Source organism: Ranitomeya variabilis, chromosome 3 (genome assembly GCF_051348905.1).
Source record: "Ranitomeya variabilis isolate aRanVar5 chromosome 3, aRanVar5.hap1, whole genome shotgun sequence".
Classification (NCBI taxonomy): domain Eukaryota; kingdom Metazoa; phylum Chordata; class Amphibia; order Anura; family Dendrobatidae; genus Ranitomeya; species Ranitomeya variabilis.
The window spans coordinates 462,286,192-462,309,178 of NC_135234.1; the positions used below are offsets into that span (position 1 = coordinate 462,286,192).

General features: G+C 44.3%; 1 protein-coding gene across 1 annotated transcript in view; it reads right to left on the reverse strand.

The window, feature by feature from the left end:
- Positions 1-20,713, reverse strand: part of CHST10 (carbohydrate sulfotransferase 10) — a 64,087-nt gene extending 43,374 nt beyond the window's left edge. The window contains exons 1-3 of the mRNA XM_077296609.1: positions 18,977-20,713; positions 8,180-8,315; positions 8-99 (exon numbers count right to left, since the gene is read on the reverse strand). Of these exons, the coding sequence (XP_077152724.1) occupies positions 8-99; positions 8,180-8,279 (192 nt within the window). The 5' untranslated portion in view covers positions 8,280-8,315; positions 18,977-20,713. The remainder of the gene's footprint in view (positions 1-7; positions 100-8,179; positions 8,316-18,976) is intronic.
- Positions 20,714-22,987: the final 2,274 nt, after the last annotated feature.

A 22,987-nucleotide genomic window follows, 5' to 3' on the forward strand; every position in this document is an offset into this window, starting at 1 on the left:
TATATACCTGACTTTCAACTTGGAACTTTCTTGCTTCAGTCACTGTCATTTTCTCCAAGTCCGGTACAATTGTTAATGATCCCTGCCGTATTCCATACCCTTGTTTTGGACAGAAAAAAAAAACAAAAAAAAAACAAAAAAAACACAAAAGAGCAAAAACCAGATTACCAAAAATGATGAAAACCAACTGTTGTTCTTTAAATTAAGATCAAACTACAAGTTTTTGATGCTGCTTATTTTTATTGCAAAAAAATATAGCATGTTAACTGGAAATGCAAAATTTTTTATTTTGCTTAATTATTGATTATATATTAAATTATTTTTAATACAAAATTAAATGTACAACATTAATTTTTTTTTATTCATTAAGTTTTAGTTTAGCCCCTGAAGGCTGCCATTTTTATTTGGGGATGTGTAAATATCTGAGCAGGACACTTACACACCTCACATATGGCAGCCCCTGAACATAGACTGCGGTTGGACAGCAACCGAATGTCTTGTATTGAGGAAGCTCCTTGCATTGAGGAGAGTCTCGGCGGAGAGCAGTGATCACAGCCTCTAAAGTACAGGCTGCGATCACCGTTCACCGCAGACATGAACTCACAGAAAAAGAGTGCAGGAAATGCAAGTAGAAGCGTTTATTGTTTTTCTATGTTGAATATATGGGGTCAATATAGAGACCTATACCAGAGAGGGAGTTATATACAAGGATGGAGACATAACAGCATGGGGCCCATTATAAAGTGGAGCACTATATACAGCCATTATACTGTTGTGCACTATATGTATCCATGATACAGAGGGCTCGGTGACTGTGTTGAGCGGTGTAGTTACAGATGTCACTGCTCATCACAGCCACCGGATCTCGGAGTGCAGCAGGACCCAGAGTGGCTGCTGATACAGGCTATGGAGACTCATTCTCTGAACGAGCCTCCAGTATTGGGGGCTTCTGATAGACACCACAGCTGTGGTGTCTATCAAATCACAGCTGTCATCAACGCCAACCAGCATTACCCGGATTGCCACCGCACCAAGGCAGTCGGGAAAGCAAAGGCGAAGCGCCAGAATTGGCACATCTAATGTGATTCGCCAATTCTGAGGCGGCTGCGGGCTGCTATTTTTAGGATGGAAAGGGCCCAATAACCAGGGACCTTCCAAGCCTCATATTATAAGACCGCAGCTGTCGGCTTTACCTTGGCTGGTTATCAATAATAGGGGAGACCCTACATCATTTTTTTCATTTGTTAGTGTGAACCAGGCTAAACACCCTTTCGTGCCACTAATGGGTGCACTAAAAAGGTGCAAGTTTATTATATGCAGAAGGCTTGTGACATATAAATACAGGAGATCTATGTTATTATACCACTGATCCCATAGAAGTGTAAAGAGCAAGGTTACACATTTCAAAGAGAGCAGTGGTGTAATGTCTTGACACTGCCCTGTTCACTTCTATGGGATACTAATATAGTGGACACAGAGTGGGGTCACACATTACACCACTGCTCCCCTAGAAGTGGACTAAGTGGGGTCAAGTATTACACCACTGCTCCATTAGAAATGTGTAACCCCATTTGGTCCATATATATGGGATCAGTGGTGTTATGTGTGACCCCGCTTTATCTACTGTACTTCTATTGGAGTAGCAAAGTAGTGGACGAAGAAGGTTAACGCATTACACTACTGCTCCCATAGAAGTGGACAGAGCGGGGTCACACATTACACCACTGCTCACCTTTTCAAATGTGTGACCCCACTCCATCCGCTTCTATGGGAGCAGTGGTGTAACGTGTGACCCTCCTCTATCTACTTCTATGCTAGGTTCCCCTGCCCAGCTCAAGGGTCCCACAGTGGCTGTGTGGCAGTGCAGGGAGAGCATGTCTCCCTGCTCTGCTATAAAGTTTAATAGTTACAGTGGATGCACACATTAAACCACTGCTCCTATAGAAGTGGATGGAGCAGGTTCACACATTACATGCATTACATACTACGTATCTAATCCCATCCTATGTCATGCACTCCACTAAGCTCAATATATAATCCTATAATGTGATAATTCCAGCATATGTTACTCTACGCCTATCTAATAATGCATGTGATACACTCCAGGTATCTAACACTGGCTCATAATAAAACGAGTAGCACCAACCAACAGAATCTGCGCTATCGGCAGTCCTTGGTGACACTGTGTATGTCAGTATCACTGGAAGTCACCAACAAAATGGCTCCTCACTGTGATCCTAAACTTTATCCTCGCTTAGCCTTTTACAAACAATCAGAAGACAAGATAGGCAAAATCAGACAAGTGAGCAGACCCCGCCCACATTTACTGCAGTGGTAATGTGAGCAAGCTGTACTCTAGGTTTTCATGACAAATTTGAGAAGTTGCTCCCCTAATGGAAATACCAAGCCTTTTTAACCCCTTCATGACCGTGGGATTTTCTATTTTTCCGTATTCGTTTTTTCACTCCCCTCCTTCCCAGAGCCATAACTTTTTTATATTTCCGTCAATTTGGCCATGTGAGGGCTTATTTTTTGCAGGACGAGTTGTACTTTTGAACGACATCATTGGTTTTACCATGTCGTGTACTAGAAAACGGGAAAAAAATTCCAAGTGCGGTGAAATTGCAAAAAAAGTGCAATCCCACACTTGTTTTTTGCTTGGCTTTTTTGCTAGGTTCACTAAATGCTAAAACTGACCTGCCATTATGATTCTCCAGGTCATTACGAGTTCATAGACACCTAACATGACTAGGTTATTTTTTACCTAAGTGGTGAAAAAAAATTCCAAACTTTGCTAAAAAAAAAAAAAAATTGTGCCATTTTCCGATACTCGTAGCGTCTCCATTTTTCATGATCTGGGGTCGGTTGAGGGCTTATTTTTTGCGTGCCGAGCTGGCGTTTTTAATGATACCATTTTGGTGCAGATACGTTCTTTTGATCGCCCGTTATTGCATTTTAATGCAATGTCACGGCGACCAAAAAAACGTAATTCTGGCATTTCAGATTTTTTTCTCATTACGCCGTTTAGCGATCAGGTTAATGCTTTTTTTTTTTTTATTGATAGATCGGGCGATTATGAACGCGGCGATACCAAATGTGTAGGTTTGATTTTTTTTTTTATTGATTTATTTTGATTGGGGCGAAAGGGGGGTGATTTAAACTTTTATGTTTTTTTTATTTTTTCAAATTTTTTTTAACTTTTTTTTTTTTTTACTTTTGCCGTGCTTCAATAGCCTCCATGGGAGGCTAGAAGCAGGCACAGCTCGATCGCCTCTGCTACATAACAGCGATCATCGGATCGCTGCTATGCAGCAGAAAATCAGGTGTGTGTGAGCGCCGACCACAGGGTGGCGCTCACAGCTACCGGCGATCAGTAACCATAGAGGTCTCAAGGACCTCTATGGTTACAATACTGAAGTATCGCCGACCCCCGATCATGTGACGGGGGTCGGCGATGACGTCATTTCCGGCCGCCCGGCCGGATGCGGTAGTTAAATGCCGCTGTCTGTGTTTGACAGCGGCATTTAACTAGTTAATAGCGGCGGGTGAATCGCGATTTCATCCGCCGCTATTGCGGGCACATGTCAGCTGTTCAAAACAGCTGACATGTCCCGGCTTTGATGCGGGCTCACCGCGGAGCCCTGCATCAAAGCAGGGGACCTGACGTCGGACGTACTATCCCGTCCGACGTCAGGAAGGGGTTAAAGGGAATCTGTCACCTCATTTTTCGCATATAAGCGAGGCCACTGCCATTAGGGGCTTATCTACAGAATTACGCCTGCGCAGGAGCCGCAACAGAAGCAAGGAAGAGGACTTCATCGCATGAAGATGGGAGGCGCCAGACCCACGACACCCATGGGACCTGAACTGAACCATCCCTGGGTGAGTATAATCTAACTAGTTTTTCTTATCTTTCAGGTTATATCAAGGGGTTATCTACAGAATTACAGAATGCTTTAGATAAGCCCCAGCTTATATGCAAAAAAATGAGGTGACAAGATTCCTTTTAAATTATTTTTCATATTTTACTTCATCAATAACAAAATTATAATATTTAAAAAAATATATATTAAAACATTGATGCTTTACATTTTTTTTTAATTGTTAATTTTTTTTTGTTAATAGCAACTTTCATTAATTTCTCTTGTGAGTATACTGATGTATATGGACGGATTTTTCCCTTACAATTGCATTAGTTGCAATAAAACAAAAAAAAAATACAAACACGGTTTCAGTGGGTTTCTGTTGCGGAAACACTATAACAGAGAATGTAATCTGCACATGATTTCATCAATAAAGTTTTATCATACTCAAATACCATGAAGTATTAACCCCTTCCCGACCTGTGACACAGCATATGCGTCATGAAAGTCGGTGCCAATCCGACCTGTGACGCATATGCTGTGTCACAGAATGATCGCGTTCCTGCAGGCCGGGTGAAAGGGTTAACTCCAATTTCACCCGACCTACAGGGACAGGGGGGAGTGGTACTACAGCCCAGGGGGGGTGGCTTCGCCCCCCCCCGTGGCTACGATCGCTCTGATTGGCTGTGGAAAGTGAAACAGCCAATCAGAGCAATCTGTATTATTTCACCTATGAAAACTGGTGAAATATTACAATCCAGAAACCCCGATCTGGCCCCCCCACCGACTGACAGCGGCGATCTGCAGCCGCCGTCAGTGTTCCCTACCCCTCCGTCCGGTCCCAAGCGCCTTCCTCTCCCCTCCGCCCCCCCGCTGTCCGATCGCACCCCCCCATACTTACCTAGTCCCGGTGTCCCTCCCGGTGTCCTCGGTCTTCTCGCATGGGCCGGCAGATTCGTTCCCTGTACATTTTGATCGCTGTGATAGAACCTATCACAGCGATCAAAATAAAAAAAATAGTAAATAAACCCCCCCAATAATAAAATACAGAAAATATATTTATTTTTGTTTTTCCGTTAGGGCTAGGGTTGCACTTAGGGCTAGAATTAGGCTATGTGCACACGGTGCGGATTTGGCTGCGGATCCTCAGCGGATTGGTCGCTGCGGATTCGTAGCAGTTTTCCATCACGTTTACAGTACCACGTAAACCTATGGAAAACCAAATCCGCTGTGCCCATGGTGCGGAAAATACAGCACGGAAAAGCTGCGTTGTATTTTCCGCAGCATGTCAATTCTTTGTGCGGATTCCGCAGCGTTTTACACCTGCTCCATAATAGGAATCCGCAGGTGAAATCCACACAAAAAACACTGGAAATCCGCGGTAAATCCGCAGGTAAAGCGCAGTGCGTTTTACCTGCAGATTTTTCAAAAACGGTGCGGAAAAATCCACACACAAATCCGCAACGTGGGCACATAGCCTTAGGGTTAGGGTTGGAATTAGAGTTAAGACTAGGGTTAGGGGTGTGTTGGGGTTAGTGTTGGAGTTATAATTGAGGGGCTTCCACTGTTTAGGCACATCAGGGGGTCTCCAAACGTGACATTGTGCCACCATTGATTCCAGCCAATCTTGCGTTGAAAAAGTCAAATGGTGCTCTCTCCCTTCCGAGCCCCGACGTGTGCCCAAACAAAGGTTTACCCCCACATATAGGGTATCAGCGTACTCAGGAGAAACTGGACAACAACTTTTGGGGTCAAATTTCTCCTGTTACCCTTGGGAAAATAAAAAATTGCGGGCTAAAATATCATTTTGGAGAAAAGAAAAATTATTTTTTATTTTCATGGATCTGCGTTATAAACTTCTGTGAAGCACTTTAGGGTTCAAAGTGCTCACTACACATCTAGATTAGTTCCTTGGGAGGTCTAGTTTCCAAAATGGGGTCACTTGTGGGGGAGCTCCAATGTTTAGGCACACAGGGGCTCTCCAAACGCAACATGGTGTCCGCTAATGATCTGAGCTAATTTTCCATTCAAAAAGCCAAATGGCACGCCTTCCCTTCCGAGCCTTGCCGTGCGCCCAAACAGTGGTTTACCCCCACATATGAGGTATCGGCGTACTCATGAGAAATTGCCCATCAAATTTTAGGATCCATTTTATCCTGTTGCCCACGTGAAAATGAAAATATTGAGGCTAAAAGAAATTTTTTGTGAAAAAAAAAGGACTTTTTCATTTTTACGGATCAATTTGTGAAGCATCTGAGGGGTTCAAAGTGCTCACTATGCATATAGATAAGTTCCTTGGGGGGTCTAGTTTCCAAAATGGGGTCACTTGTGGGGGAGCTCCAATGTTTAGGCACACGGGGTTCTCCAAACGCGACATGGTGTCCGCTAAAGATTAGAGCCAAATTTTCATTCAAAAAGTCAAATGGCGCTCCTTCCCTTCCGAGCCCTGTCGTGCGCCCAAACAGTGGTTTACCCCCACATATGAGGTATCAGCATACTCAGGACAAATTGGACAACAACTTTCGTGGTTCAGTTTCTCCATTTACCCTTGGGAAAATAAAAAAATTGTTGCTAAAAGATCATTTTTGTGACTAAAAAGTTAAATGTTCATTTTTTCCTTCCATGTTGCTTCTGCTGCTGTGAAGCACCTGAAGGGTTAATAAACTTCTTGAATGTGGTTTTGAGCACCTTGAGGGGTGTAGTTTTTAGAATGGTGTCACTTTTGGGTATTTTCAGCCATATAGAACCCTCAAACTGACTTCAAATGTGAGGTGGTCCCTAAAAAAATGGTTTTGTAAATTTTGTTGTAAAAATGAGAAATCACTGGTCAAATTTTAACCCTTATAACTTCCTAGCAAAAAAAAAATTTGTTTCCAAAATTGTGCTCACATAACTCTCTGGTTTAACAGAATAAAAATTAAAAATTGCGAAATTTTCGCCAAATTACCGTTTTCACAAATAAAACGCAGAAATTATCGACCTAAATTTACCACTATCATGAAGCCCAATATGTCACGAAAAAACAATCTCAGGATCCGTTGAAGCGTTCCTGAGTTATTACCTCATAAAGGGACACTGGTCAGAATTGCAAAAAATGGCCAGGTCATTAAGGTCAAAATAGGCTGGGTCATGAAGGGGTTAAAAACAAAACAGCCTAATTTAAAACATGACATATCATTAAGACATAAAAACCGCAGAGTCAAAAGTGTGGCAAAAATACATGCATGTGAAAAAATGCAATGAAAAAAAAAAAAAAAACCTGATATAGCAAAAAGGTGCAACAAATCTGCAATATCAAATATCGGTGTCTGGAAAAAACACTTTAGGATGTGCTATTATTGAAGCGAATAAAACTGCAAAGAAGTGAAAATAGGAACGTTAAAGGGAACCTGTCACCCCCAAAATCGAAGGTGAGCTAAGTCCACCAGCATCAGGGGCTTATCTACAGCATTCTGTAATGCTGTAGATAAGCCCCAGATGTAACCTGAAAGATGAGAAAAAGAGGTTATACTATACTCCCCCAGGGGCGGTCCCGCTGCGGTCCGGTCCAATGGATGTCGCGGTCCAGTCAGGCGCCTCCTATCTTCATAGGATCACGTCCTCTTCTTGTCTTCTTGCCGCGGCTCCTGCGCAGGCGTACTTTGTCGGCCCTGTTGAGGGCAGCGCAAAGTACTGCAGTGCGCAGGGAAAGGTCAGAGAGGCCCGGCGCCTGCGCACTGCAGTACTTTGAGCTGCCCTCAACAGGGCAGAGAAAGTATGCCTGCGCCGGAGCCGCAGCGTGAATACAAGACGTCATCGTAAGAAGATGGGAGGCCCGAGACCGGACAGCGACGCCCATCGGACCAGAACCGGACTGGGACCGCCCCTGGGTGAGTATAATCTAACCTCTTTTTCTCATCTTTCAGAATACATCGGGGGCTTATCTACAGCATTAGGCTGCCATCACACTAGCAGTATTTGGTCAGTATTTTACCTCAGTATTTGTAAGCCAAAACCAGGAGTGGATGATAAATGCAGAAGTGGTGCATATGTTTCTATTATACTTTTCCTCTAATTGTTCCACTCCTGGTTTTGGCTTACAAATACTGATGTAAAATACTGACCAAATACTGCTAGTGTGACGGCAGCCTTACAGAATGCTGTAGATAAGCCCCTGATGCTGGTGGCCTTAGCTCACTTTCGACTTTGGGGGTGACAGGTTCCCTTTAAAGAGAAGATCCACCTAACTGGACTGCTTCTGCAAAATTAATAATAGTACTGTGTCTTGTAAAACAAAATAATAATAATGAATGCAAGAAAGTCCTTTCCTTACTTACTCTCTGGGCTTCTCATTGTGCGGGTGATGAACTTGCTTGCAACCATTAGCATGAACAGGACCCAGAAGCATGCAATAAGTAGCAGCCAACGATGGTGCATGATGTCACCTGCTGGCCATAAATCCACTACAGTGTCCTGCAAAACAAGGATATGCTACTAAAACATCAACCTTATTAGTTATCAATAGATACAATTACTCAAATGAGAGGAAGAAAAACAGACTGGTACAGACATGAAAAACCCTCTGTCTACTGTGCTCATTACAGGGACGTGAATTTCATCAGTTTATTGCGCTAAAGAAAAAAAAAATGTCAAATTGTATCCTTAGCATAGGTCAACAATATGTGACAAGCAGCAACCCCGCCGAACAGCTGTTGCCTGATCCTTTAGTGGCTGACTGCAAACAGTGTAGGAAGTAGAACACCACTGCCTCGATCATCGCTCAGTGGCTGCTCCCTGGCCAATGAAAATCTTTACCACCACTTCTCGATAATTACTCTTTATTGAGCTCAGTGATGATTAAAAAGTTACAATCCTTGATGTGCATACTGTAATAGACTTTGTTCAAGTCTTTAAAACCTAGCTCTTAAAATAACAATATAGATAAGAATGAGCGAAAACAAGAACACAGACTTTCCCTAAAAACAAGTAAATGCAGGTGGCAGATAAGAGGAGGCTGTTCATATACTGGATCCCTCGGTTTTAGCCTATGGATTAGAAGTGGGGGGGGGGGGGCACAGCTAGGGGACATGACATAAGATTAGCTTGGTGATAAATGCAGTCAGCAGGTCTGGGACGTTCTACAGCTCTCCAACACGGATCAGAGATCGGGTTAAGACTGGTATGGTATTTTTTTACTCCCTCTTATGTAAAAAATTATTTTTCTTTGAAAGGAAGCTGCAGATTCTCCTTGAGCAGATCCATTGAATGTAATTACCACATTTTACCAACTTGGTCTCCACTTACAGAATCAGAACCTCCAGTTTATGCTTTTATAAAAATGCACAGTGCCAGCAGTTGTGTGCAGTTTTTTGGTAAAAACTCTGCACCAGTGTTTTGATACTTGTTAAATGCTTTTTTTTGAAAAAACAAACAAGAGGAACTGTCACCAAATTTCTCTTAACAAACTGCATACATTATTAAATAGATCTTAGACCTTTCTTGGGCTGGTGTAATTATTTTAAAAATCCATTTCAGGTTGCCTGCATACGGTAATTTACAAACTAAAGGAAGGTTTTTTTTGTAATATGTAATCTGATGACAGATCCATTTGAAGTGAGAGTCTGTAAAAGCATTGCACCCAAAATGTACTGCACAAGTATGGAAATATTCCTGATAGCAACTAATATTCTTCCACATGGCTATCATGGTACTAAAACCTTGTTTTCTTTTGAGCACAAGCAATAGAAGCACCTCACAAGCCAGAACAGTTTATATGTAGGCATTTTTTATTTTATTGCAGACTTTCCACTTACAATTTGTAGCTTCCAACAGGAAAAAAAACCTACTTAGCACAGGTTCGGCTGACAGTTTGTAATTTTCATTCTTGGTACAATACTTTTAAAGGGAACTTGTCACGTGCCTCAATACTCCACCTGCGGGTTAATAGTGGTACAATACTTTTCAGGTGCCTTAGTGAAAGTGCAACTACTGGGGAAAAAATGGGTATTATACCTACCGATAATTCGGTTTCCAGGAGTCCATCCTGACAGCACGCTGGAGGACGTCCTCCTCCTCCTTGCTGGGACAGGAAACAACACGAGAGGTTAAAAGGTCCCACTCCGCCCCCTTTCCTTTAGTGTTTTGACAAGTACCACACCATGGATAGATAACATTTGAATTTTATTAACCAAATCATATTTACAGCATATGACATAGTATACATAAGGGGGGGAAGTAACGGTGCTGTCAGGATGGACTCCTGGAAACCGAATTATCGGTAGGTATAATACCCATTTTCCAGGACGTCCCCCTGACAGCACGCTGGAGAATACCAAAGAAACTCCTTTAGGGTGGGACAACTGCCTGGAGAACCTTTCTCCCAAAAGACATTTGTTGGTTTGCTAACACATCCAATTTGTAGTGTTTACAGAATGTGTTCACACTGGCCCAAGTCGCAGCTTTACAAATTTGTTCTAATGATGCCCCTGCCCGTTCGGCCCATGACGCTGAAATGGCCCGAGTTGAATGGGCTTTTATTCCCACAGGACAATCTACCCCTTCTGACACATAGGCTTTTGAGATTACTGTAGTGATCCATCTAGCTATAGATGTTTTGGATGCTTTTTTACCCTTATTTTTACCCCCAAACAGGACAAAAAGATTGGGATCCTTTCTCCAAGTACTAGTGGCCTCTAAATAATCTAGTACTGCCTGTCTGACATCAAGAGAATGTAAAGATTGTTCTTTTGTATTAGAGGGTTTATTGCAAAAGGAGGGTAGAATTATTTCCTGATTTCTGTTTTGTACTGAAGCTACTTTGGGAATAAATGATGGATCTAGTTTTAGGATTATATGATCCTCACGAACCTGGAGGTACGGGTCCCTAATTGATAGGGCTTGTATTTCCCCTACTCTTTTGGCTGTCGTAATAGCTACCAAAAAGGCTGTTTTCCAAGTTCTTATTGCAATGGGCATGTCATCTTTCTGGGTAAAAGGATCTTTACATAGGGCTCTGAGTACTAAATTTAAATCCCACGGGGGAGTTAATTGCCTAACTGTGGGACGTAATCTCTGGACAGCTTTTATGAATCTCATTATCCACGGGTGAGAGGCTAATGGATAATCCAGAAATGTGCTAAGTGCTGAAATTTGTACTTTAAGGGTACTAGGTCTCAGCCCCATATTAAATCCCGATTGGAGAAAATCCAGAACTCTGGGCACATCCGGGTTTTCTGACATTCCGGCCGACCTGCCACCTCTCATACAGAACTTCTTCCAAATTTTGTAATAAATTGATGAAGTTACTGGTTTACGACTAGCTTGGATCGTTGACATGACTTCATCAGATAACCCTCGCGATTTCAGGATGTCCCTCTCAGGATCCATGCTGAAAGGTGCAATCGTTCCGGGTTTTGATGTAACACTGGCCCTTGATGAATCATTTCCTTCCATAGAGGAAGACTGACTGGACTGTCCATCGCCATGGCTCCTAACAACGGAAACCAGCTCCTTCTTGGCCAGAATGGTACTATCATCAGAACTGTTGCTTGGTCTTCCTGAATCTTCCTGAGGACCCTCGGAATGAGTGCTATTGGGGGAAAAGCATAGGATAGTGGTTCGACCCATGTTTGACTCAAGGCGTCGACTGCTTCTGGTATGTCTGTAGGGTTGAGGGAATAGAATCTGGCCACCTTCGAATTTTTTCTTGTAGCGAATAGATCTATCCTGGGAGTCCCCCAGCGATGACATAATTGGTGAAAGATTTCTTGGTTTAATTCCCATTCTGTGGGACAGACTTCTTTCCTGCTCAGATAATCGGCCAGGACGTTTTGAGATCCTTCTAAGTGGACTGCTGTGATTGACAGGACTGTGTTTTCTGCCCAAGAAAATATTTTCCGTGCCAATTCCTGAAGTGGTTTGTATCTGGGACCTCCTTGGTGTCTTATGAAGGATACTGCTGTCATGTTGTCCGTTAAGATTTTCACATGTTGGTTTTTTAAACGGGAGTGATTCCTTCTTAGAGCTTCCCAAATAGCGTAAAGCTCTCTGTAGTTTGAAGATCTTCGACTGATATCCTTTGGCCATCTGCCCTGGACGAATGATCCTTCTAGATGGGCTCCCCAACCCCACTGGCTGGCATCCGTAGTGATCACCACACACGGGGTACAGGTCCATGGAACCCCCACTCTTAGGTTGCTGTATTGTGTCCACCAGTGCAATGACTTTTTTACTGCCTTTGATAGGTGGATTACTCTGTCCAGTGATGACTGACGTCGATCCCATGCCGAGAGAACCTGATCCTGTAGCAATCTTGAGTGAGCCTGTGCCCACCTTACGCAAGTGATACAGGCTGTCATCTTCCCTAAGACCTTCATGGCTGATCTTATAGTGACCTGGTGCTTTATGAATTCCATGATTAATGCTCTTATTGACACCTGTTTTTCTCTTGGCAAAAAGGATTGTCTTGTGGTGGCATCTAGAAGAACTCCCAAAAATACCTTCCGAGATTCGGGTTTCATGTGAGATTTTTCTTGATTCACGACCCAACCTAGATATTTTAGGACTGCAATGGCTCGATCTCTGTGTAGGATTAAGATGTTTCTTGTTCTGGCTACCAGCAGAAAATCGTCCAGATAAGGAATTATTGTAATTCCTTCGTTTCTTAAGTATGCCACCACTTCCGCCACCAATTTTGTAAATATCCTCGGTGCTGACGCCAGGCCGAACGGGAGACCTTGAAATTGAAGGTGGCAGGTTTGGTCCGGAAACTTTACAGAAAACCTCAGAAGCTCCTGAGATGTTGCATGGATTGGAACCTGATGATACGCACTTTTTAGGTCTAGCGTACACATTACCGCATCTTTGTCTATGAGATGGACCGTTGTTTTTATTGATTCCATTCTGAATCTTTTGTATTTTACATAGACGTTCAATGGTTTTAAGTTTATTATTGTGCGTGTTTCCCCTGATGGCTTTGGGATTGAGAATAGTGAAGAGTAGTGACCTTTGGCTATTTCTGTTGTGGGGACCCGCACTATAACTTGAGAACTGAACAACTTCAGAATGTCTATGAACATTGGTGAATCTTTTGCCACCTTGGTAGGTGAGATACACCTCTGTGGTGCTGGGGATATGAGCTCTATCCTGTAACCCTCTGAAATGATTTTTAGGACATAGGCATTTTTTGTCACTTCTTTCCAGTTGTCCAGAAAGAGACTGAGCCTGCCCCCTATACCTATGGCGTCATTGTCTCCTAGATCTAGGGCTTGACCCAAACAGGGAGTTTCTTCCCCTTCGGTTCTGAGAATAGGCACCTCTATAGGAACCTCTGCTGGGTCTCCACTGTTCTCTATAATCCGGCTGCTTGAATTTATAGGAACTTCGAGGTGGAGGTCTCTTCCGAAATGGCTGGAATTTTTTCGGTTTTTCCTCAGGAAAACCTTTTTTATTATCTGATGCGGATTCCAGAATATCGTCTAATGCTTGTCCAAATACCTTGGACCCTGAAAAGGGAATAGCACATAATTTGTTTTTTGATGCATTATCCCCTGACCAAGATTTGAGCCATATAGCTCTACGAGTCGCATTGGATAACGAACTATTTCTGGCCGCAAATCTAACGGATTCTGCTGATGTGTCCGCCATAAAGGCTGTGGCAGATTTTATGATGGGTAAGGAGGAAATCAAATCGGCCCGTGGGGTTTTATTCACCAAATGTTCCTCTAACTGCCCCATCCACAAATACATTGATCTAGCTACTGATGTGGCTGCAATGTTAGCTTTTATCAGTGCTGCCGACGTCTCCCATGAACGGCGCAACAGAATATCTGCTTTGCGGTCCATAGCGTCTCTGAGACTAGAAGAGTCCTCGAATGGAATAGCCGTTTTTTTAGTAACTTTGGCTATAGGCACGTCGATCTTCGGAATTTCCTCCCATGCCTTGATGTCTTCCGGATCAAATGGTAGACGACTTTTAAATTCTCACGATACTATCAGTCTACGTTCAGCATCTTTCCATTCTTGTAATATCATCTGTTTGAGGTGATCACTCACAGGGAATACCGTCTGTCTTTGTGATGTCAGTCCTCCAAACATCAAATCTTGTCTGGATTTCGGCCGCGGTTCTTCTTTCATCTGCATTGTATTTCTCACCGCCTGCACTAGATCTTCCGTCTCTTCCACATGGAATAGAAATTTTCTTCCTTGATCCTGTTCCTCTAATGGTAGTTCTCCTTCTTCTTGATCCGAACTTCTCCCATCAGATTCTTCTTTAGAAAGCACTTCCTCATCATCTTGGTCCAGATCCAACCGTGGCCTTTTACGGCTCCGACCTGGGCTGGAGGGGTACCGCTGTGTCATGGAAGCCAATGAATTTTGTACCTCTTCCCGGATTAAAGACCTCATTTCAGATAGTAATGATGGTTGTTCTTCTCTTACAACTCTGGAAATGCAGGACTCGCATAATTCCTTTTTATGTGCCTCTGGTAATTTAGCATTACATATGGAACATCGTCTGGACTTTGTCAGTGCTTTGCCTGACTTTTTTGCCACTGACAGGGATGTCTGTTGAGTCTCCTTATCCTAAGTATAAGAATGAGTACATCTTAGTGACTTAGGAATAAGTGAGAAAGGTAATATGCGCTATGCGCACTTACCCCAGTCTCCTCTTTCCTGGGATCCACATCCTCTGTTTAAATATAAATATATATATATCATATAAATAGAACGTCTCCTGCTAGATATATGTACAGGTCCTTCTCAAAAAATTAGCATATAGTGTTAAATTTCATTATTTACCATAATGTAATGATTACAATTAAACTTTCATATATTATAGATTCATTATCCACCAACTGAAATTTGTCAGGTCTGTTATTGTTGTAATACTGATGATTTTGGCATACAACTCCTGAAAACCCAAAAAACCTGTCTCAATAAATTAGCATATCAAGAAAAGGTTCTCTAAACGACCTATTACCCTAATCTTCTGAATCAACTAATTAACTCTAAACACATGCAAAAGATACCTGAGGCTTTTAAAAACTCCCTGCCTGGTTCATTACTCAAAACCCCCATCATGGGTAAGACTAGCGACCTGACAGATGTCAAGAAGGCCATCATTGACACCCTCAAGCAAGAGGGTAAGACCCAGAAAGAAATTTCTCAACAAATAGGCTGTTCCCAGAGTGCTGTATCAAGGCACCTCAATGGTAAGTCTGTTGGAAGGAAACAATGTGGCAGAAAACGCTGTACAACGAGAAGAGGTGACCGGACCCTGAGGAAGATTGTGGAGAAGGACCGATTCCAGACCTTGGGGAACCTGAGGAAGCAGTGGACTGAGTCTGGTGTGGAAACATCCAGAGCCACCGTGCACAGGCGTGTGCAGGAAATGGGCTACAGGTGCCGCATTCCCCAGGTAAAGCCACTTTTGAACCATAAACAGCGGCAGAAGCGCCTGACCTGGGCTACAGAGAAGCAGCACTGGAAATTTTGCATGTCATTCGGAAATCAAGGTGCCAGAGTCTGGAGGAAGACTGGGGAGAAGGAAATGCCAAAATGCCTGAAGTCCAGTGTCAAGTACCCACAGTCAGTGATGGTGTGGGGTGCCATGTCAGCTGCTGGTGTTGGTCCACTGTGTTTCATCAAGGGCAGGGTTAATGCAGCTAGCTATCAGGAGATTTTGGAGCACTTCATGCTTCCATCGGCTGAAATGCTTTATGGAGATGAAGATTTCATTTTCCAGCACTACCTGGCACCTGCTCACAGTGCCAAAACCACTGGTAAATGGTTTACTGACCATGGTATTACTGTGCTCAATTGGCCTGCCAACTCTCCTGACCTGAACCCCATAGAGAATCTGTGGGATATTGTGAAGAGAAAGTTGAGAGACGCAAGACCCAACACTCTGGATGAGCTTAAGGCCGCTATTGAAGCATCCTGGGCCTCCATAACATCTCAGCAGTGTCACAGGCTGATTGCCTCCATGCCACGCCGCATTGAAGCAGTCATTTCTGCCAAAGGATTCCCGACCAAGTATTGAGTGCATAACTGAACATTATTATTTGATGTTTTTTTTGTTTATTAAAAAACACTTTTATTTGATTGGACGGGTGAAATATGCTAATTTATTGAGACAGGTTTTTTGGGTTTTCAGGAGTTGTAGGCCAAAATCATCAGTATTAAAACAATAAAAGACCTGACAAATTTCAGTTGGTGGATAATGAATCTATAATATATGAAAGTTTAATTGTAATCATTACATTATGGTAAATAATGAAATTTAACACTATATGCTAATTTTTTGAGAAGGACCTGTATATAGGGATTTTGCAGCACTGCTGCACTTACCCCTTGTCTCTGGCATTGCAGACCTCCTCTCCGGCTGTTTCACTTGCATGCACCTGCGTCCTGGTTAATGTAGCCAACCTGTAGAACGCCGGCGCCTATTTTTAAATCTGGCGCCTTTTTATATACGCTTTAGCGTTCCACCCTGTGGAACGCATACCCTGCCGCCGAATGTACCGGATCTGATGCCGCTGACGTCACCGGAAGCGCTATATCACTTACTTCCGCGTTCCACGCAGTGGAACGCACGCTGAAGCCGGGAGGTTCTGCTGCCCCTGCCTGCTCGTATAAGAGCATGCGGACCTCTGCGCCCATCCTGGCGCCGGCGCCTCTTGTCCTTCCTGGCGCCTGAGCCGAGAGCCTCCCCCTGGGAGGAAGCGGCTCACCCAGGAGCGCGTCCGCTCGACTGGTCTCTGGACGCAGGGACTCCCACCCGGGGAGTATGTGCCCTGGGCTACCGACGAGGGGGAAGGATTTTGGACCAGCCGCACGATCCCCCTGAGCCCTCCGGTAAGCTTGATCTCTCGTGTGTCCCTCCATGCAGGGACAGGAAAAACACTAAAGGAAAGGGGGCGGAGTGGGACCTTTTAACCTCTCGTGTTGTTTCCTGTCCCAGCAAGGAGGAGGAGGACGTCCTCCAGCGTGCTGTCAGGGGGACGTCCTGGAAAAACGAACACCATTTCTCCTGGGATCTGCCAGATTTCAGTCACAGAGGCATGGCTACACTCCCACTCAGTACACAGTGAACGACAGCTGAAAGCACACCCAAGCTCTGCATTTATGTCAATCCACGTGGGGGCTTTCTTACAGCTGCCACCGACTGTATACTGAGTAGGAGTGTAACTGCTCCTCTGTGACTGAAAGCCAGCAACTCCTGGGCAAAAAAAAAGTTAAAGGGGCTGTCCACTACTAGGACAACCCCTTCTTGATCTAAATGTCTGACCCAGATAAAATAAAGAAAGCTTACACTGACCTCCCGTGCTGGTACCGTTCCAGTGGTGTCAGTACTCACGGTCCCAGGGATGTCATGTGGTTGTTGTGACACGTGGTGCCCGATCAGCGCTGGCGTCACTGTCTTTGACCGAATTGAATATGAGGTGGATGGCAGAGAGCAGCGGCACCCCTGACTTCCTCTTTATGTTCAATTAGTATGAAGATGGGGACAATGACACCAGCGCTGATTGGGCTGGGCTCGTGTGTCACAACCACTCAAGAGCCCCAGAATCGTGAGTGCCAACACCGTGGGAATGGCGCTGTCACAGGAGAAGAGTAGAAGCTTTTTTTTAATTATTTTATTGGGGCCAAACATTTAGATCAAAAAGAGGTGGACAGCCCCTTTCAGTTTCTCCCATTAAACGAACTTTAAGGACGGCGAGCAGAGAGCATCGTACCATTACTAACCTGCAGACGGACAGCATTTGGGGACATGACAGGCTCCCTTTACAGGGCGCTGTCTCAGGATCTTAAATGGGTGAAACTGCAAAGTGCTTGTAAAAACAAGCAAGTCTGCAATTTACTTCTTATTAAAAATTATGTGTTAGGAGGGATTTTTTTTTTTTATGGCTCAGCTTGTTGCCAAGGTTACCCTGCAATCTTAGAGTGGCCTGTTACCTAGGCAAGGAGCATGTGCAGCTTGCAGAGATACTTGCGCCACTTTACGTCTGGCCGGAACACCGGATCCACACAGGAAAAATAAATTCACAAGAGGCAAAAGTGACGGGGAAATTAACGGGCGAGGGGGGTCTTCTATTTATTATTAACGGACGAGGGGGTCTTCTATTTATTATTAATGGGCAGGGGGTCTTCTATTTATTAACGGGCGAGGGGGTCTTCTATTTATTATTAATGGACAGGGGGTCTTCTATTTATTATTAACGGGCGAGGGGTGTCTTCTATTTATTATTAACAGGCGAGAGGGGTCTTCAATTATTTACAGGTGAGGGGGTCTTCTATTTATTATTAACAGGCAAGGGGGGTCTTCTATTATTTACGTGCAAGGGGGGTCTTCTATTTATTAACGGGCGAGGGGGGGTCTTCTATTTATTATTAGCGGGTGAGGGGGGTATTCTATTTATTATTAGCGGGCGAGGGGGGTCTTCTATTTATTATTAGCGGGTGAGGGGGGTATTCTATTTATTATTAGCGGGCGAGGGGGGTATTCTATTTATTATTAGCGGGCGAGGGGGGTCTTCTATTTATTATTAGCGGGTGAGGGGGGTATTCTATTTATTATTAGCGGGCGAGGGGGGTATTCTATTTATTATTAGCGGGTGAGGGGGGTCTTCTATTTATTATTAGCGGGTGAGGGGGGTCTTCTATTTATTATTAGCGGGCGAGGGGGGGTCTTCTATTTATTATTAGCGGGTGAGGGGGGTATTCTATTTATTATTAGCGGGCGAGGGGGGTCTTCTATTTATTATTAGCGGGTGAGGGGGGTCTTCTATTTATTATCGCCTTCGCTGCTGTTAGCAGAAAACGCCGGCCCACCCTGTAAATCAGTGCAGCCCTGTGAGGTACACCCTGCTGGTCCGAGCCGCCCTCAGGGTCTCCAGTCCTGGCCGTCCGGCAGTGATACGTGGCCATAACTAGCACTGCACAGCGCCCCAATATCACACACTGGGGTGCCACCCTGGACAGAGGGCAGGAGCTGCAGCTTCACTTCTGACAGAAATCAGGGCACCTTATCAGATGCCAGGCAGCCATTGCATTAGCTAGGAAGATGCCAGGGTTTTACATGGCAAAGACATATGGCCTGTGCTGCCTTATATGAGGGCTGGCAATGCTCTTACCTTACCGCCGCGCCCACACCTGGCAGCATGCTGAGCTAGCGGGCAGGATCTTCTCACTGGTCCGACAGGACCCAGCTACTCAGAGCTGTGGTACAGACCGCTTGATGACGTCACGGCCACATGACCGGACCCAGCCGCTGCATCACTGTGTCACGTGACTGCTCCTGCTTCCAAGTTCCAAGCCTAAAGCTATGTGGCGGGAGAACGACGTGGAGTCAGCGGCCGTGAGGTGTTTGTGTGAGCGGCGGGTGACGGGGCAGCTCGGGGCCGCCATTGCCTCTGCTCCGCTCAGTAGATTCGCTGTACCTACTACCTTCTGCTTTGGCGCCATTGGGTAGCAGCTGCATTTGATGAAGGCTACAGGAGGAGGGAAACGCTACGTTGTGATCGTCAATTGTGGGCTAAGAGTGTGCTAACAGGTGGTGTGATCCCTTTATGATGGGCTGGCTACAGCCTTGGGGCACCCACAATGCGGAGAGCGGGGTCCAGTATTCGGTGCTGTGTGCCCTTCTTTGAGCTGATGGCTCATTTCAGGTTCTCCGCCATCACCTTTTGCACTAGCAGTGTCCATTTTAACTCCCAGCATATTCGGCTGTGGCAAATGTGCAGCATGGTTGGCAGCTAGTCCGCTATAACGTGGGTAGGTGACATGCCAATCTTAGGCTAGTTTCACACTATATATGTTATCAAATGCCCTTGCAAGAAATTATACGTGGGACGTACCAAGCGCCCACTTAAAGTAAGGATAAATGAGCATATGGGCAATATAAAGAAAAAATTCATGGGCCACCCTTTGTCAAAACACTTTGTGGTAGAACACAATGGTGACCTTAATTCCATGGAAATTATGGGGTTAGAAAAGATTTCAGTACCCTGGAGAAAGGGAAACTTTATTGCCACCATGTCCAGAGCAGAAAGTAAGTGGATATTCACTCTGGACACCATCATGCCTAAGGGTTTAAACAGTGAGATTGAACTTTTCGGGTTTCTTTAACATCACCTGATTTTTTCATTCTGGTATAAAATGCTCCACGGGTCACCTTTGGCCATCCCTGATGAAGGAAAGCGTTCGTTCCGAAACGCGTAGGACTATGGCCCATGCGGCGACCCGTATCCTCTGAACGTTCAGCTGGCAAACCATTTGACTCTACACGTGATCCGGTACGTCACGGCAGGTCCTGCTCCGGAGAGCTTCACCGCCAGGCAGCAGAGAACGCTAACCACATCCGTGACCACATCACTCATCCAGGATTTGGGAAATCCAGCAAGGAAATTACAGTGATCACACACGAGCTCCATCTAAGGTAACAGGTGGCACGGACAGCGGGTTTCCGACCCGGTTAACCCTGCTTCGGACTGTGCCACACCTGGTTCATTGAAGCTTCGCTACCGGCCGGGGCAGCTTCTAAGACCATTTTGGGTTTGTTAACCCTCTCTGTGCCCATCGCATTTTATCATATTCTTTTTTTCTTTTGTTCTACAATTTGCGGTTGTTTGCCGATTTTTAATGCGGTTTTTCTGAGAGATCTCTCTATGTTTTATAAGGATATCCAGTTATAGGCAGTGTGAGGCAGGAGTATATTGGTGCATACCGAGTGAATTTGTCATTTTTACATCTCTACTAGTGAATGGGTCTGTCTCATTGCTCACAACGTACTTTGTGGTACATAATATTGTTTTTCGTTTGTTGTTATTATCATTGTTACATGTAATATATTTTTTCTAGTAAAAACAAAATATTTAAATTTATATTGGGTCTTTTGCGCGGATTTAATTATCTATTAGATTTCTTATAGGATTTTTTCCCTCAAACCACATTGTGGTGGTGGTTAAAATCTGCAGCACTATATCCAATCTGGTCTCTAAGCGCCACTGTAAAATGTATTCATATATTAGTTTCACACTAGCGTTTTGCTGAGCTGCGGACTTCCTCCATGAAGCCCCACCCATGGCCTCAGCTCCGCCTACGTCCGCATGCGGCCTGCGTACCTATCTTTAACATTAGGTACACAGGTCGTGCGGATGCCTCGTTTTGACAATGCAGAGAAAAAAATTCCAACCAGCTGCGTTTGACGCGGGTCGCCGCATCGTCAAAGCAACGCATGTGGAGGCATCCGCATACATCTGCACGACCTGCGTACCTAATGTTAAAGATAGGTACGTAGGTGGAGGTGCGGCCGTGGGCGGGGCTTCACAGAGGAAGTCCGCAGCTCAGCAAAACGCTAGTGTGAAACTAGCCTTATCAATTTGCCACCCATCGGCATGCCACCCCAAAACGCTAACTAACGCACATCTCCAGGTATGCGAGGACGATATACGCATCACACCTGTATTATAGATTCAGTGGTTATGGCAACTAGCCAGAAAGATAACCGTGTATGCCATATGCCCTGGGACGTTAGTGGTGGACTGTCTGACTCTTTGCCGTCATTTGGCTCCGCTCACCAAATTGGTGACTTTTTTGGATTGGAAATGGATCCCTAGTAGTGATGAGCGAGTATACTCGCTACTCGAGTTTCTCCGAGCATGCTAGGGTGGTCTTAGTATTTTGGCATGCTCGGAGATTTAGTTTATGTTGACGCAGCTGCATGATTTGTGGCTGCTAGACAGCTTGAATACATGTGGGGATTGCCTGTTAGAAATTCCCCGCTGTTATGATCCGGTGACCTTGGAGCCGCATGAAACTTTCTCTGGAGACGGTGGAACCTGTACTGACCGCAAATCCTGAACTAACACCGCAACTAGAAGTAGCCGTGGGGTGTGCCTAACAAACCCTAGACACCTCGACACAGCCAGAGGACTAAATACCCCTATAGGTGGAAATAGGAATGCTACCTTGCCTCAGAGCAGACCCCCAAAGGATAGGCAGCCCCCGACGAATATTGACTGTGAGTAGGAGAAGAATAGACATACACAGGTAGAAAACAGGATTTAGCCACTCTAGCTAAATAGGAGAGGATAGGACAGATTACTAGGCAGATAATGCAAAAAAGTTCCACAATCTAACTAAAGACATGGAATGTATATCTGCCACTCCAGAGAATCCAACAAGACTGAGAAAATACTGACACAATCTAAGCTGGACATGAAAACACAAGGAATAGCACTGAATTGTGAAGCACACCGCATGTGTGCCACAGGAAAAAAAAACCAGACACTTATCTTTGCTGATTTGGCAGAAAGGCAGGAGGAACCAGGCAGAGGTCCAACACCTCCCAAGGGTCATTCCATGTCAAGTGAACCAATGATTTTTACCACTATATTTTTAATTCTTTTGAGATTTTGTTATTTGGTAATAGTGTGTCAGAGAATGCAAAATGCGAAGAAAAAAAAATTCTAGAATTTTTTTTTATTTTTTTTATTGATTTTCAAAGTTCGGAAAAAGTGCGAATTTCGGTGTTGCCTGCCTTTACATATCTCCCCATAGCTCAGGCTAGAAAAGAGATAGAGAAACAAAATAAACACCATTCTACTCAGAACAGTACAGGCTTTCACCAGATATGTCACAAGAGTATCTTTGATAATAATTTACCTATGCGAACACAAGCGCAAAACTTTAAAACGCATTTCCGAAAAAAACGTTTAATTTAAAAATGTCAAAAACTGCACATGTCCCTGCTGTGCTCCTATTCACATCTGTACCAAAATACAAGCTGGGATCATGATGGGATCATATTTTAAAAAATAAAACTATTACAGTGTCAGTTCAAAAATCTTGATTTCAGGTCTGTTCAGCCTGTGGTCTAAAAGTGTGAGGTCTATATTTACCAAATAATCCATGATGGTTAGATATTCCTGTATTATTTTATTATGTTAGAGCTTAGAAGCAGGAGAGGACAGAGGAGAAGCTTTGTTAGGGCTGAGAATGACCAGGGGTAGACAGTGACTGCAGAGCAGATGACAGGCCGGCAGCTCGGGCCTCCAGAGGCCAGATTCACACCAAATCTTATCACCCAGGCAACTCCTCAAATGGAGGGAGAAAAATACTCTTAACATCCAGTTCATGTATTG